This window comes from Odontesthes bonariensis, chromosome 18 (genome assembly GCF_027942865.1).
Source record: "Odontesthes bonariensis isolate fOdoBon6 chromosome 18, fOdoBon6.hap1, whole genome shotgun sequence".
In the NCBI taxonomy this organism is placed as follows: domain Eukaryota; kingdom Metazoa; phylum Chordata; class Actinopteri; order Atheriniformes; family Atherinopsidae; genus Odontesthes; species Odontesthes bonariensis.
Genome location: NC_134523.1, coordinates 6360385 through 6376828, shown reverse-complemented (window position 1 = coordinate 6376828; position 16444 = coordinate 6360385). Strand labels below are relative to the sequence as shown.

Sequence of the window (16444 nt, the reverse complement as noted above, 5' to 3'; positions counted from 1 at the left end):
TTGGAAGGATCAGGATTGTTTTACTTCATTTTGAGGGTGATTACTGGTTGAACACAATGGCCTGCTTTGTGTTAATTGAAGACTTCAAACAGAGATGGGCTAGGTTTTTTTGTTTGTCGCCAGGTTTTCCGCCTTCCAACGGGGGTATAATGATTAACTTTAGGTTATAAGGAGCCCCACACGAGAGCTGACTGCAGTTTAAACCAAACTTAGATCTGTGTGACAGAGGTGAGTGTGTCCCCAGCTTGAGAGGGAGAGCTCACAGATGGCGCAGAGGTGGGTGGGGGAGGAGGGGAGGTCTAAAGCTGCCAGTCCCGAGTCTGACTCACTCCTCTTGCTTTTGAAGTAGAGTCAGTGACATGCATGATAAAAGAAGGGGGAAATTCAACCTATTTGACAGCTGACGTCTCTCGCCAGAAGTGAGCTCTCCCACTCCCACTGTAACATACAGCCGGTAAGGAGAAGGAAGCCAGCTGTTAAAGGGGGGAAGTTGCAGGGGAGGGGCAGAATATGTAGGGATACAGTGCAAAAATATCTGCATCTTAACAGTGCATTTAGTCTTCCAGTCAGTCTTAAAATCTGCAGGCAAAAAAAGCTAAAATTGGTCTGAAGAGATGAAACGACAGAGGAAAACTCTTAAACATTTAAGATTAGTTTAGATCTTCAGTCGTGGTAGCAGTATGACTGGGAAGGGTGATATGTTAGCCGTGGCATTGTGAGATTTTAACCCTGAGGACTACAACAAGAAGACTTGTTAGGATGGATGTTTTCACACTGTCACACTGCAAAGTTTGGAATTCACTTATTGGGAAAATGGGAGAGGAAGGTGTAAATATTTAGCTTCTCTTTCAATCTTACATCCATACCATTTAGAGGAAAGCACACACACACACACTCACACACACACACAGAGAGGGAGGTTAGGCACAAAATAGGGGATGAGGAGATGAAGAGGTAGAGGGATGACGATGGACTTTTTGTTTGACATAGTCATCCCAGAGCAGCATAAACCCACACAGGACTGACATTCACTGTTTATTTCTCCTCAAATTTCAGTGGCTGTGAAGATAAAAGCTTATTGTTGTCATTTCTGCAAAAGTGTCAGTGTGCTTTTGTGCATCTGTCTGCACCTAATAAGACGCGGTGCTTGTGAATAGGACTCTCTTGAAAGAAGCCAAATGACTTTCAAATGTCAGTCCCCGGAGCAGAAAACCAAACGATAATGAAAGAAGGGTGAGGGGGGGAAGAGGTGAGGGGAAGGGAAACGAGTAAATAAGAACATAAAGGTGGCACAATGGTCAGCCAAGATGGATGGAATAACAAAAAAAGGCAACAAAGAGAAAGGGATAACTAAACAAAAATAAGAAGCGGATGGTCTCACGTTCAAAGTCAAGGAAAACTATTGGGCCATGCTCAAGTTCGGCGCAAGCCAGCACTTTCAGGAGGTTTCCCATGAGCCCCCTGGAACAGAGAGAGGGGAGAAGTCTGTGGGTGATGGGGGGATGGATGTCGGGTTGTGCGCATGTGGATATATGCATATGTGTGTGTGCGTGTGTTTGGTGTGTGAGAGGTGACGGTGCTGAGTCGGAGCACCAGATGAGCAGGAATCATTGGAATGGGATGACGGGAGTATGTCCTGGGTGAAGCATGGCAACATGAACACGCAGCATCTTAAATCCCACTCTCATGTATTCTCGTTCATTTAGAGCTGTCTTTGGGTAAAAAACGACCCTTTTCTGATGGCAGCAGTCCTCTAGTTCAGTGGTACAATGTTACAGACAGACTTAAATGACAATTCTGCACAACAACAACAGAGAAAGCAGAACATATGAGACTATACACCCCAGATACAAGTCATTTTTTGAATTGGTCTTTCTTGCATTCATATATTATTGTTGGAAATACCTCTGAGGTCATTATTTTATAATCATTTAGTTTGCTTCTATGATATGTGTCATCTCTGTTGCAGATATTACTGTTATGATTCATAATAATCCTTGTTTGTCTCAGTGTATATGCAAATGTATGCATATATATATATATATATATATATATATATATATATATATATATATATATATATATATATATATATATATATATATATAAGAGGCAATATATACAGTATATACCATTAATAACCAGAGAGTGGGACTGAAGAGCGTCTGATAATGACAAACCACACCCTCAACGACACTCCACCACACCATCAACAACTCAGTAGCTCGCATCTACACGCACCTCCCGCTGACACACCTCTGCTCCACACGCACCACTTAAGCACACACACACGTGCACACACCCAGGCGCTCACTTACTTTCAAAGTCCAGGAAAAAATGCGGACAGTTCTCTAAATCCTTGCCAAGGACCTTAATGAGGTTCCCCATGGCTGGCGACCTGGACGGGAGGAAACAACAAAATGCATACAGTACGCAGAACCTGGCAGCCCGCATGACAACACACAACAGGCACACGGAGAACACAGCATGTTGGGACTCTTTTCATTTTTTTTACCCATCTGCTTTTCTCTAATTATCCTGTCTTCCTTGTCTCCCCGATCCTTCTGTTTCAGCAATATGTCCAGAGCGAAGTCAGACATTCCAGTCGTAAGTGACACTGATCACAGTTTGCATCCAATACGCAGCGTGTGCCGTATTCAATTACAGGAAGGCCCAAATCCAGTGCTGAATCATTTAGCTCACTCACTGGGAGTCACAGCTGAGCAGTGGTTCTCAACCATTTACGTTACTATAGTAACCCAATAAAATCCTGCCATGGACAGACTGCTCCCTTCTCATGCTTTTTTATGTGCAGCGGTCTATAGATGCTCCATGACAAGCTTTTCATACCTTCTACCCAAAGGCCAGATGCCAGAACTTTATGAAACCCCCTTCATAGATGATGCTGTGGCTCAGCCAGGCAGGGTGTGCAGGTCTGTGCGCTCGCATGTGCTTACAGGAACCAAGTCGAGTTTATTTATATAGCACATTTTAAACAGCACAACTTGACCAAAGTGCTGAGCAAAGGGACATAATAATAGAATAGAACAGAACAGAAAATACATAACACTAATAAATAATAACTCAATGATAAATAGTAATAGCCATATATTAGATTTGCAACAACATGAAACAATAAATATTAAGAATAGTCAAATATATTACACAGTAGCTGCAGGGATGGTGAGATTTTTTTTGCACAAATTGAAAGCCAAAGAGAAGAAATGGATCTATAAAAGGGATTTTAAGTGTTGCAGGATGGGGGCAACTGACTTTTTCACGTGTTGGAGGCAGCCATCATCCAAAGGCTCCATCGATCCTAGTTTTAAACCTAGTTTTAGGCACCTCCAGGAGCAACTAGCCAGATGACCACAGATCACTGGCTGGATTTTAGAAATGAAAGAGTTCAGCAAGGTAACATAGCATTAGTCCATTTAGGAATTTAACATTAAACAATAAAATCTGGAAATCAATCTGGTGAATATAAGAAGCTAGAGGGACACAGATTAATCTGTCTGGGCACTATGACCTCACTATTATTTAATCTCTTTTTTGGAGGTTTAGGTCCATCCGAGAATACATTTGTATTTCAGATCATGACAGTTTCAACCCTCCCCAGAACCAGTAGTGGTGCAAACAAAATACTTTTAAAAGTGGAACAAGTTGAACCATTTACAAAAAACACTTCCTATTATGAAAGACTGCTTATGTGCTACCATTTGTGTGTGAATTAGGCGTTTGTATTATTAATAGGATACTTCTGGATGCATTTCCATTGCCACCAGATGATTTGCCATTTTTCTCTTATTATTAATCCCAGGCAGGTTTAACTAAAAGTTATGACTTAGTGTGTAAATTCTCTGAACTTAACTTTTGACCGATTCACACGGTCAGAACATGATGCGATCTGTTCATGAGCTGGATCCTTTTTTTTTACTTCATTGGCCTATTAAAACTAATAGTTTAAACTCTATACTGAAAAGAGAACTGGCTTCAGTAGTGTTTGTATTGTATTCAACTAATCACAGAAGATGATCTGAAACTGAAATGGGATTAAAAAACTTTCCAAATAGATTGCGTGTGTTTTTGACCAAGTTCGCTGGTTTCATCTTCCTCCTCATAAAGATACAGACTATATGTGGCACTGACATAAAGTTTGCTGCAAGATGATGAAATTTAGGGAACAACCCACGAGATGGCTGAGTAGGCTGAGCGATCCTGTGGGGACTTTGTATTCCCGTGAGTGCAAAAAAAAATAAAAAATACTCAACAAAGAAGCAGAATCTAATATTTAAAAGTGACTCGCAGCCGTGTGAGTATGAAACCTTCTTTTTTTTTTAACTATCTCCTCTCTTATTGATCATAGGAGGACTTCGGTAGCAGAGGCTCAGCAGCTGCCAAGTTTTACTTCCTCTTTATGTGCTATGTTAGCACACAGCGGGGACCTATCAGAGTCACCCTGCAGGAATGATTTATAGCCAGCATTAGCATGTTTATGAGATGGCACCATCCAGCACAAAAAAGGCCCAGTCTTTTCGTTGTTACTCAGCAAGAACGGGTGTTGCAATGCAGCACTGAGGTACAGACAGATGGAGTTACGCTGCCCAGTCGCTGAGGCAGCTTCCTGACATTTCTCCATAGTTTCAGATGAGAAATGCATCTGCTGTGTGATATATCTATCCACATCTAAATCTGTTCAGAGGCCAAGAAACACAGCTGGATGCTGAGTCACTGCTTTAACCCACAAGCATCAGTCCAAACATGTAAAACGCACACCGTCTCCCCTTGACTTTTAGACCACCTGCTCCAAGATACTAACTGAGCCGTGGCTGTGAATATATGAATACGAGAGTCTCATTCTTCAGCCTGACAAGGTGATTGCAAAGGAGAAGTCAAACTGAGGTCCAGTCCGAAGCCTCGCGCTACCCAATGAAAGATTTCTGACGTGCAAAAAAAAAAAAAAAGTCGGTGTGCGTTAGAAGAGGCACCAGCCACATCCACACACATATTAACACGCATAAACTGAGTCAGGAGCAGCATGCGGCCCATCCACAGAGCAGCACTCGGCTGATGGTTGCCAGGATACAGTTGGCCTGGTAATATTGTCTGCTCTTCTCAGCTGAAGATGGAGGAAAAAAGGCATCTTGCTTGCGCACACACTGGGTCAGTTAAACAACAGCGATCTAATGAATCAGTTGTTAGCGCTGGTGATATGTGTGCTTGAATTGATGGCATGTGCCTTGTGGCTAACACAGACCCACAACATGTCGAACTTTAAAACAAGGAAATGAAGAAACGAGTCGCTAGGCTCTCACAGCTCTCTTCTCTTACCCTCTTTTCCTCTGAGTGCAGTGTCTCTCCCTCTACCTGAAGCTCCCGGTTTCTTCTCCCTCGTCCTCTCCCCCTGTCTTCCTCCTATCTGTTTCCTGAAATTGTTGCTGTGGGTAAATCCCAGGCTAGCCTGCTTCAGAGTCCCACGAAGGCACCGGTTGCCACTCTCTGAGAGACTGATGTAAACTCCTGCGCTCGCTCTGTCTCCCTCTGTCTCGTTGTATGTTTCTGCACTTCACACTTCTCTTTTTCTGCCATCTATTTAAAGGCCTGTGGTTTTCTCTATTTGGTCTGTGCGCTAGATGCAATTCTTTTTTTGTTTTTTTGTTTTTCAAGCTGTGCATGTAGAGGATGATAGCCTTCTGTGGGTGAGGTTGCTGACACAGAGGAGAGGCAATCATAATTTTTTTCATTTCTGCCTTTTTCTAATGTGATTGTTGCGTCTCACTTTGTTCACGTATAGAGAAAACTCCTTCTCTCTTTTGGTTTCTGACGTCAGAGTGGGTTCCTCAAAAATGTCCCCAGCCCCCCTTTCTGCCTCACTTCTCTATTTTACCACTCAGCAGCACTCTCCCCGGCTCCTCTGGTCTTGTCTTGTCACAGCACATATCTATCATGGTGCCATTCAATTTCTCTGGTGGCCCTTAGGTGCAAAGAAATCTAAGAGGGAGAATGGAAATCCTGAAAGGGCCATGCAAACGGGCGTTTGCGTCCATAATGTGCATTCCATAAAAGCCATTGGATACATGACAGGCACGCAGTTTGAGCATTAAGGCATGGCACTCTGTGAATTAGGAAGTGTGTTTGGTGGCCACAGGTTACAGTTTCTCATACATGCAGTCAGACAGTGTGAAAGTGGAGCAAAGAGCTTCTCTTATGCAACTGCACAGGACACACAGCTCTCATCTGTAGTCCGGCAAGAGAAACCGGAGCGAGGGGCTCCTCGAGCCTTAATAAAGACACATCTCAGCGTCGGCATGGTCGTGAAAGGAAAACCTGGTTCCAGACTGGTAGCCAAGCAGCAGAGCTATGCTTCTCAGCCTCCTTTCAGCTTTCGATGAAAGATTCCTCCTGTTACAGCCCGGGAGCTTCGTCAGTGTGGATATTCTCAGCACAGAAACAGCACTGATCATCTTTGCCAAGTCTAACCTCTATTAACTCACTAATAATCTTTTTCAAACTCCCTCTCGCCTCCATGTGTCTTGCTGTCTAACCACAATCTGCCTGTAAGAGCCTGAACATTTAGTGGCTTCTGAATCAAACCCATTCGGTAGTGTTTACAAGGAATGCATCAACTCCATTCTCTCAGCTCTCATCTCCTTTCAAATCAGCTTAACTTTATGTCTGCCATTTGGTGCCGTCTATCAGCCTCTATTCTTCACAACGCTCCCATATGGAGGCTCTGTGTGACGGCCTCATTTTTGACATATTCATGTTTTCTTCCTTTCTCCGATTTCTTTCGTAGCTCAGTTTTAATTCTTACCTTCTTCACTTGTGTTTATCCCACTGGAACACTTCACTGCATCAACCAGGGCTTGTCAGCTCCTCACGGTGGTTACAGCATCAGCACCCAACACCTGGCATGGGCAAAGACAGACAGAAAACCGGAGAACAGGGAATTAACAGCACGTTTTAACGGGAATGTGCTGTACTGTCATGTTTTGTTTTATTTTTAATCGCAATGCTGGAGCAAGAGCAACAGAGAGCTTGCATTAAAGCAAAATACCCCCATGTTTAAACTTGATGTAGCAAACATTTAGCTCATTTAGAGACAGCAGAAATAAGATGTGAGCACAACATCAGATTATCAACTAAAATAAAGCAACCACAAGCTACAAAACTAAGCCCAACAGCAATTTAGCTTTTCGCTATTTACCCTTTGCCAGTATCTAGCTTAAACAAGCTAAATTATATGTTGCTTTAAGTGTCCAGTTTTCTTGAGGGAATAATTCCATTTGGAGGCATAATGTTTAAAGTTCTCATGATTAATTCAAAGCTATATATGTGTTAAAACAATTAACAAGCTAACCACACCAGTCTTAAAACCTAAAATGCGTTTATGCTTTTTAAGCCTATATCTCATTTATTGTGCATCGCACACAGCCCGACGCCTTCTTACCCACCCACTGGTGTAACTATTAACACTGCCTCTGCTGTCCTTGCATCATCAGCTCTCATCGGGGGAGAGTGCAGACAGGAGGAAGGCGGGATATTTGCAGAATAGTTGCTAGGGAAACAGTCTCTTATTTGAATGCAAAGCACAGTCGGTTACAGTTTACTGTTATCAGTCAGGTGAATTGGATGGATGTATTGACTAGCTATACTTCCACTCATTATATTTTTGAATGAGTGGGGAGGCAAATCATTTTACTTGTTTTCTTGTGAGGGCTGCAAACTACTATAAACTCCTGGAATTCCATGTCCTCTGTCTCATATAAGAAGTTTTACTATGACTGATTCAGGTTAATCACCCAGTGAACATTGATCTGTCCGCTCAGTGTGGGTCTCTTACTGCAGCCAAGGGAGGAGTAGACTTGATCTAAGACACAAAGATCCAGCAGCTTAATACTTGTGGACAGAGCTGAAGTGAATATCATTGTTTGAATAAGCTTGGATTTTCCATCAACACGTTTTCTTTAATCATCTCTCACTACACAAAGCTTTTTGCAGCTGTTGTTACGGCTATTAAAGCATTTAACAGATCAAATTGAGTGCAGGTATCTAATTTTACCACAGCCTTGGAGCCCTTACTGTGCTGATGGATTACTATTTTCAGCTCTGCTAATTAGTTGAGAGCTTCCGTATGCCATTTGAGCTCCATGTCACCTGTTTGCTTTTTAAAAAATAGCAAACTTGACTATACATCTCTGCCCTTTCCATATATATAATCATATACTTAATGTGGATATGAGATGCAACCGCATGCATATTTCCAACTCCAAACCATGGAAATTTGAAGGCTTATTTGAACATTTTGTTTTAAGCTGACATGTATTAGTAGTATGAAGGAAGGTGTGGCTTAAAGTGATTAACTGAATATATCTGAGTGCAGGACTTATAGACAGCTTCCTTTTTTTCATGTAAAATGGGCTAAAGAAGAGGTTTTACTGTCACTGAGAGGTAAAGAAATGCCCATCAGATGGATACACCACCATCAAAATAGTTCAACTTTTAACATTCCCCAACTAGACCGTAGAAAAAAATCAATATGAAGTCATTATTCTCTAGTGCGACGATATTCCAGATTTGTAAACAATATTTTATGGGGTAAGTATGAGGTATCAAGAACTCGGAGTTAAACAAGGATGGACAAAGAAATTTGTAAAGACCAATATTAAAGCTTTTAGCAACAACTGAAACAAGAGTGACTCTTAATGGAGCACATGGATGGGTCTGTGAGTGAATCACTAATGGATATGGGGCACCACTTTCAGTCTGGCCCCAGAAGGATGGAGGAGGGGTACTGGTATGGGTGTGCTGTCAATAAAGATGAGATAATTAGACCTTTTTAGCCAAGTATGGACGAAAAAATCTACTCCAAGCCTGCCAGTTTCTGGAAAATATTTGCTTCACACAGTGAAAGATATTTGAAGCATTTAAAAAGGTTTTGATCTTGATCTAAATCTCGGCCTCAAAGGTGATATTTGGAGTGTTCTGTTTGCTTTGGAAATGCTCTGAGCTGGTTAATGATGTCACACCAAAGTTGGCAGCCTTCCTGGTGCAAGTAGGAACCAGTAGGATCTGCTCTCTGACAGGGTTAGCTATTCTTAGCCATACAAGTGGATGAAAATGCACTACATTCTGTTTTGCACGTTAAAAAGATAGCAGTAAGTTTACTGATAGAGGTTGGAAGGTTTGTGTACAGAACTGACTTAATGAAACCCAATATGACAGAACTATTGATTAACAGTTAACCCCTGCAGATATTTCCACTTTCAAAGCACAGGGAGCAATGTTGGATTTTTAGGTTGGAGCTTGTGAGGTTTCAAAGTTGGAAATCCAACTTCCAGCTGATTTATCTTACTCAGAACACTTCTTACTTGAACTTGCTCCCCTTTCTCATGAGATAATGTGAGATTTACTTGGCAGGACAGTACAGCTCTTTGAGCCACATTTGGGAGGCTGTGGTTGCTGCTTTCATGTGACTCCATGGATGGAAGGCTTATGGTAATTGAAAAGAAGGGTGATACTTATTTAATTGCCTTTTTTTGTGCTGCATATTGTTTGCATTTTCTCTGACATTGGGAATAAACAGTTGAGTAAGGCAAATGACTTGCTGCAATTCATTTACTTTATAATTCTGCCCACTAACAGTTGCCCATTAACCGTTTCCACTTGTATAATCCCCTGTGTATTTGTTTAACAGTGAAATTAGTTACGATAAAAGCAATTTGCCCAATATTTGTGCATGCTGTCTATTGGGAGGCATGAAAATGGACTTTATGGCAAATGCACTTTACTGTACTGAGTTGAGGGACACATAAATAAAAGAAAAAAAAAACAGAATTGGCAATAAATTGGCGACAGAGGATAAGAGATTCCTCCAAAATCTCCCAAAATTTAGATAAGTTCTGGTGCTTTGGTGCATTTCACGTCCTTGTCACAGTCCATTTGGTGGAGCACCTCATTTATAGTGTTAATATATACTTTCGAAGTAGTCAAAACTAACCAATCAGATTCCAGGAAGACTTTGATATCGACAGTGCACTTATATGCCCCATCATGAATCAGTGTCATGCTAATCAAATATTAGAGTACTCTGCAGTCTCCAGAGAGCAGACACTGTCAGAGACGTCTGGCCAACAAAAGGGAAGAATCTTTAAATACACAGCAGCTGCCTTTGCAGTGACGGGAGTTCGGATATGTATCTCAAGCTGGACGGACAGTCTGAGGCACTGAGGTAAGAAAGAAAGAAAAAGTCAAAGGTCACGAACTCATTGCACGGATACATCTGTCCATGTTTTTGTTGTGAGTCTGTTGAGACATTCAGCTTATGTTAGTTCTGTTCACTAAACAGGTCTTTCTGTGAAAATAAAAGACACTGATGACACTCTATCTGATTCACTTTTTCCCAACCTTTTCCCCAGTCTCTCAGCACACCCCTATCTCCGCCTCCCTGTCCCTCCGAGCTACCCTTTCATGCAGCCGTTCATTTACTCATCATCTCACCGCACGCCCGTTTGACCTCTCCCTCTTTGCGTGTATCTTTCATAATCAATTGTGCCATTTGAGTTTTTGTTTGCAACATATCTGACCTGAAAATAGAGACCAGCACAGGAGGCTTATGAGAGACAGGGAGGGGGTAGAAAAGAGGAGCGATGAACCAAACTTAATTCACAGAGTCCACCAAAACTCATATTATCTACTGCTTTCTTTGCAATCAAATATTTTTTTAACACTTTTTTTAGGCTGATCTATACCACATAATGTAAAATGTTATTATTTACATTGTTAGGAGAAGAGAGGACAAGAGAAAAGGAAAATAAGAAGTACTGTGACAAAGAGTCAGTTTCAGGAATAAAATGGAAGGTGGCAGTATCAGACCCAACTACACCATCACTTAAGACTGACCATTGATGGAATCCTGCAGCCAATTTGCCTCAAGCGTCATCCACACAATCACTAACAAGCAAACATAGACAATCCTGTCCTGCGCTGAGTTGAGGACGAAGGAAGAATAAATAAAGAAAAAGATTGAGTAGCGGAGGGGAAAAACGAGATGGAAATCGAAGAAGGAGGCAACGATTCTCCTCCACTGCCCCTCCCCCTTCCCCTCTCTGCCACACACACACTCACCAGTCCAAGAGCAGAGCATGGTGCCTCGTGAAAGGGCGATTGCAAATGAGCATTGTGAGTCTGCGCTGCAAAGCTGACAAAGAAAAGAGGAATCCGGTGCAACAGACAGAGAGGTGTTATAGGATGTTTAAACTGCACTTGATCCATTTCCATTAACGGGCTTCAATGTGATTGTTTCTCCAGTGAAATAAAGATATGGGGAAGCAACCGGTGGAATTTCATGGCTTATTTACTCAGAAGATGAAAACTGAGCTCTGGGGTCTCTGCATTAAGCTCTTTAATGTTCATATTTACATTTGTTAGAGCATCTTGTTTGTAAAAGTGTCAAACATAAGTTCATTTTGGGAATATAATGAAGCTTTAGTGCTCTCTTTTCTTTCTTTTTTTGTACCACTAACATTAATATATGCCTTATAGTTAACGTAGCCATTAATATTTTAACACAAAGGTTTGGCTAAGGGGCATTTAGAACCTTATGAAAGCAGAGTTCACTGCTTTATATTCCAGTTTTTAAAGTACTTCAGCTGTCAGAGGATAGCTGGATACACTGTAAGCCCCTGCTGTCTTTATTTGAGAAGCGGGATGCTGCTAATTAGCTGCTATGAAAGAGAACACAACTAGCCTTTAGGGTTGTGCATGTACTCACACTTGTTGTGAATATCATTGAGCCCCCTTTTCCCATAACCTCCGCTATCTGTAAACAAAGACAGATGAGATGCATGTCTCTACAAGCAGCTGCTCTTTGTCCTTGATGGCCTGCTTGCATTGTCTTGAATATGGGTCAGGGAAATGTGCGCATGTGTATATATTTACATATTTAATTTAGCAAAATGGAATGGAAATAAAATATCACTCATGTTGAGTGGATTTGAAAGGAGTGGGTTTTGATTGGACTGTGTAAGCAGGTGCTTTTACTTAGTTTAAATTCGCTTGTGCGCATGTTCACCTGATAGTTAACCGAATGCATTTGATTTAAATTTATCAGGGTGTGTGTTTTTGTGTGCATAAAAGGAGTGTTATTTCTTTGCACCCTTTTCAGGCTGCAGCTGATAATAGATGGATGTAGCCAAAATAAACTGACATAGTCCTCTAAAGTAAGACATGAAGATGATGCAGAAGTGTCTTAAAATGCAATATCATAGGCTGACGTTAGCTGCTAGCTTCAAAACATATCTGGCTCCAACCGACTCCCATTCAAAGCATCAGCTACTATCATGAAATTATTATGGTGTCCCTTCAAAATTCTCTTATTCTGATCAGTGTGCTGGTGGTCAATCACTCTCTAGATCCAAATATGGCCACTTCCAGTTCCAGAAAACACGAGACCACGATGACATGGCCAAATGTCAAACAGAAGGCTTCAAAATGGCAATGGCTAACATCATGGCGACTTTATTTATTTATGGGCTACTGATTGTCCAGGTTACAGTCAGAAAGCATGGCCATGGTGCCTATACTGACAAATGTTCACACATATTTGTAAAGTATAGAATACTATAGATAAAGTAAGTTAATATGCTAAATAAAATACTTCCAAAGTTGTTGCTCATTAGTTTAAAATGCGACACCAAGAAGAGTAAATTTAAGCAGAGTTTTTTTATTAGATATTTGAACCTTGATTTGTGCTAACTAGTACAAAGTCACAGTTTCAATGATTTCTATGGTTGAAAAAAATTGCCTAATGTCTCTGGAAATCAAAAGGTAGTAAATAAGTCTTTTCCCTGACTTTTGGATCCATATCAACAGGTCAGTTTTGCAACAGTCTCTATAGATGTGGTCCTCAGCAGTAGCTGTTTTACTGCCGTTAAAGGAACTGAGCCAAACTGAATTTTTGTAGATTGAGTTAATCGTATTCTGGAACCAGAAAAATTGCACCAAATGTCAACACACATGAAGATGGTGGATAGAGCCGCAGTGCAGCCGAGCTCCAGCTTGTGAAAATAAATGATCTTAAATTAGTAAAGTTCTTTGATGGGAACAACTTTAACTGCTCCAAGCAGCAAATATTCAGCTTCTCTGTGGAGTGAAAATGAAGTTGGCGTGGTAGATGCATCACTCACCAGTGAAAACAGAAAAGTGCTAACATCAGTGAGCTAAAACCACTGAGACAAATTTCTGCTCACAGTTATACGATGCCATTTTTTGTACATAAGCTTGTATCCGATAATATATGCTGTAGGTGAAACATATAAACATACATGGAGTTATAATACTATGTAATATGGAATTGGGGCAAATCATGTGTCCCAGTCTTTGGCTCGTGACCACAGAGTTTGAATGAAAGGGATGACCTCTGACCCCAGTACAACTTGAAGTCTATATTTAGCACTGTGGATAGAGGTTTGCCATGAAGGACTGGTGTGTCCTTGACGGAGGCGATGCTTCATCACACTGTGCTGCAGTGTGTCTGACATGGCCGAGGATGCAGTGTTACACTATTCCCTGTTCCCCTGGGAGGGGCAGGAAAGCAGCAGCAGCACCTCTCAAATAGGAAATTGGCTTCTGTGTAAAGTACGGGGACTCAAGCTGACAGAGAGAGAAAAAAGAAAGGATGGAACAAGATGAGGATGGACCAAGAAGAAAGTAGATTTGAGGCATGGTGGTGGACCCCTGGTGTGAATGTTTGAGCTCTTGGCTGTTTTTCAGTTTTTTTTCGGCCCGGAGAGTTATTTTTGAGTTTTGTTTCTGTGTTGTTTGATGCAAAAAAAACAAGAGAATGTACAGCAGATAAAGCCATGCCAATTCCAGGTGAGTTAATTGATAAGCATATGTATGCAGGGAAAAAAAAGTCTCACAAGCTTTATGAAACACGACATAAACGCATAGTTGCAAGAATCCTGGATTGCTGGCATACACATGTTAACACACACACACACACACATACACACAAACACACACACACACACACACACGTACACACACACACTTGTTTTTCTCTTTTAGGGTTCCACCACCCTAACTCTCACTGCAACCTAATTCCAGCCATAACCATAAAACCCTCAAAAAAACCTATAAACACATGGGATCCACAAGAATAATGGGATACTGGCTTTTGGATACCGGACTGCAAACACACACAGTAATGTAAATGAGAACAGATTTTTACTGAGCTCCGCCCACATGCTTTTGGTTCTTAGCTTTCCATGTCACTTGTGAAGTTTTTAACTACAACAGAAGCTTCAGAGCATCATAAGCATGACAGAAGGATATCAAAATGGCAAAATTGGCTGTATTGTCAAAAGAAAGCTTTAACTTAAATAGAACTCTTTGGGGATGAAGAGTAATGAGTGAATTTGACAACTGTACGGCTATCTTTAAAAATATTTGGAGGGGGCTGCTGTATGGAACACTGAAACATTCATAATCTAAATAAATACAAAAATATATAAATGGCTGGATTATTAAGTTTATATGATAATAAATGCTACTAAAACTAAGCAACAAAATAATTTATGCAAGAATAACTGAATAAAATGTGAAATAAATAAATTTTTCTGCTTTAATTTGAAACAGCATTCATGTAAGTTTGTTTTAGTGTTGCTATTTATTTCTTTGAACCAATATAACATGATTCTATTAAGATAGTTGGAGCTGTTGTTAAGCGGATCATTTGTCTCCTTACTTATTGAACGCTACTTGTGGCACAGAATCCCTTCCTCTCCTTCCACTCTTCTCTCTTCATCCTCCCAGTAGCTCTCATCTGATTCACCTTCTCTTAAATTGGGGATATTGATCTTTAATATGACCAGAGGGTAGGCATTTGGGCTATCTGTTGATATTAATGGACAGCGATTGATCTCATCGACAGACAACAGGCCATCATACTGTTGGAAGTCCTCGGGAAGCAGATCTTAGGTAATCTGATTACATCCAGAAATTCACCCTCCTCTTTTTCACTGCCAAAGAGAGAGTCTGAAAGTTCAAGTCAAGTCTGATTAGAAGCAGGAGATGATTCACTGTGGCCCGTTTCTGCAACTCACTGGATGTGGTGGCACACATTTCAAATAGCTTTAGCAGGGCAGCGTTAACAAGGACGATAACAGAGTTTAATAAGTATTTTCAGTAGTTTCCACAAGTGCCACCCAGCATTTACAGTTAGGCAATATGATCCAAGAGTTATTAGATCTTGGCTCCCTTGTCTCCTCAATTTATTTCCTCACTTATTTAGTCGGGCGCTTCAAAGATATCTGTTGTAATCAAGAATCCTTCATTTCAGCTGTGAGTCTTTTTTGTTATTAAATTAGTGAGATTGGGATTTGGAGGATTTTGTGCTTGTGTTTAATCAGCCTACAAGCTCTGATGATAAACAACAGCCAGTTAGGCCACTGCTAGTACAGTTTTTATCATTCGACATAATTATAGCTAAGGCAAGTGGGTTTGCTGCATCTACTCAAAAACCCGCCCCTCAGTTTAAACTCCAGTCAGCTTGGTTACATGAGATGTCCATCAGTTTTAGTTGGATCTGGCCATTAAATTGAACCACTGTCCTCGTCCCAGTATATATACATGAAATGAGTTATTGACCAAAAGGTGTCGGATGCCACAAAACCTTCAAGAGATTTTGCCGCTTCAGACTTTCTGTTTGGCGGATCATATACGTACAGCTGAATTTCCTGCACAGACATTGTTTTAATTTTGTCAGATGATGCTGCGGTTATAAAATTAGGATTTTGTCAGGGCACAGCGACATTCTGGAAATGTTTTAAGATACTTAAAGTTGCCATATATTCTTAAATGGGCTGATTTTCAGTCACCATTTCTGGTGTATTTAGCTATTTGACAAAAGGAACAGGAAAATTTGTGAATGAGAGCAGCTTTATTGGGAATTTGGCTGTATTAATATATATATTAACACTTCTGTTTTTAAAAAACAATGCAGAAATATAGAACTTTGGAGCACGTGTGGAGCATCCAGATCCATTTGACTGCATTATCTGAGTGTGTTAGCTTTATTTTGAGAAGCTCGATTTTATACGATTTCAGTCGGCCTTACATGTCTACATTCATTTGAAATGCCTAGTTTTAGTTGGACTAACACAAAAATTTGTCTTTTTCTAGTGTCATGTAAATTTGTTTGGTGACAATTGCAGAGTCTCAATCTTGCAGACGCACACAAGTGGGCCCCACCAAAGGGTACTTGAATTGATACTAGTTCCAGTCTGGGGTTTGTTTGGAGGGTGTGTTCCAAACATGCGAAGCATCTAAAAAGAAGTGTTCCACTCATGTGCAGCAGGTTCAACAAGTATGACAAGTATGCGCATAACGACAGATTGACAGTGAAGTGGAAGTCCCCACGGAGCCTCCCAAGCACCCTTTG

The 16444-nt window shown here is 40.9% G+C and overlaps 1 protein-coding gene across 3 annotated transcripts in view; it reads right to left on the bottom strand.

The window, feature by feature from the left end:
* fam49al (family with sequence similarity 49 member A, like) overlaps nt 1-16444 on the bottom strand; it is a 32848-nt gene that overhangs the window by 11060 nt on the left and 5344 nt on the right. The window contains exons 2-3 of one of the 3 annotated variants that reach the window (XM_075450414.1): nt 6815-6908; nt 2319-2398 (exon numbers count right to left, since the gene is read on the bottom strand). In XM_075450414.1, the coding sequence (XP_075306529.1) occupies nt 2319-2388 (70 nt within the window). In that variant the 5' untranslated portion in view covers nt 2389-2398; nt 6815-6908. Of the gene's footprint in view, nt 1-1381; nt 1462-2318; nt 2399-5331; nt 5738-6814; nt 6909-16444 lie in introns of those variants that run through there. The other 2 variants (XM_075450412.1, XM_075450413.1) reach the window with 2 other exon arrangements.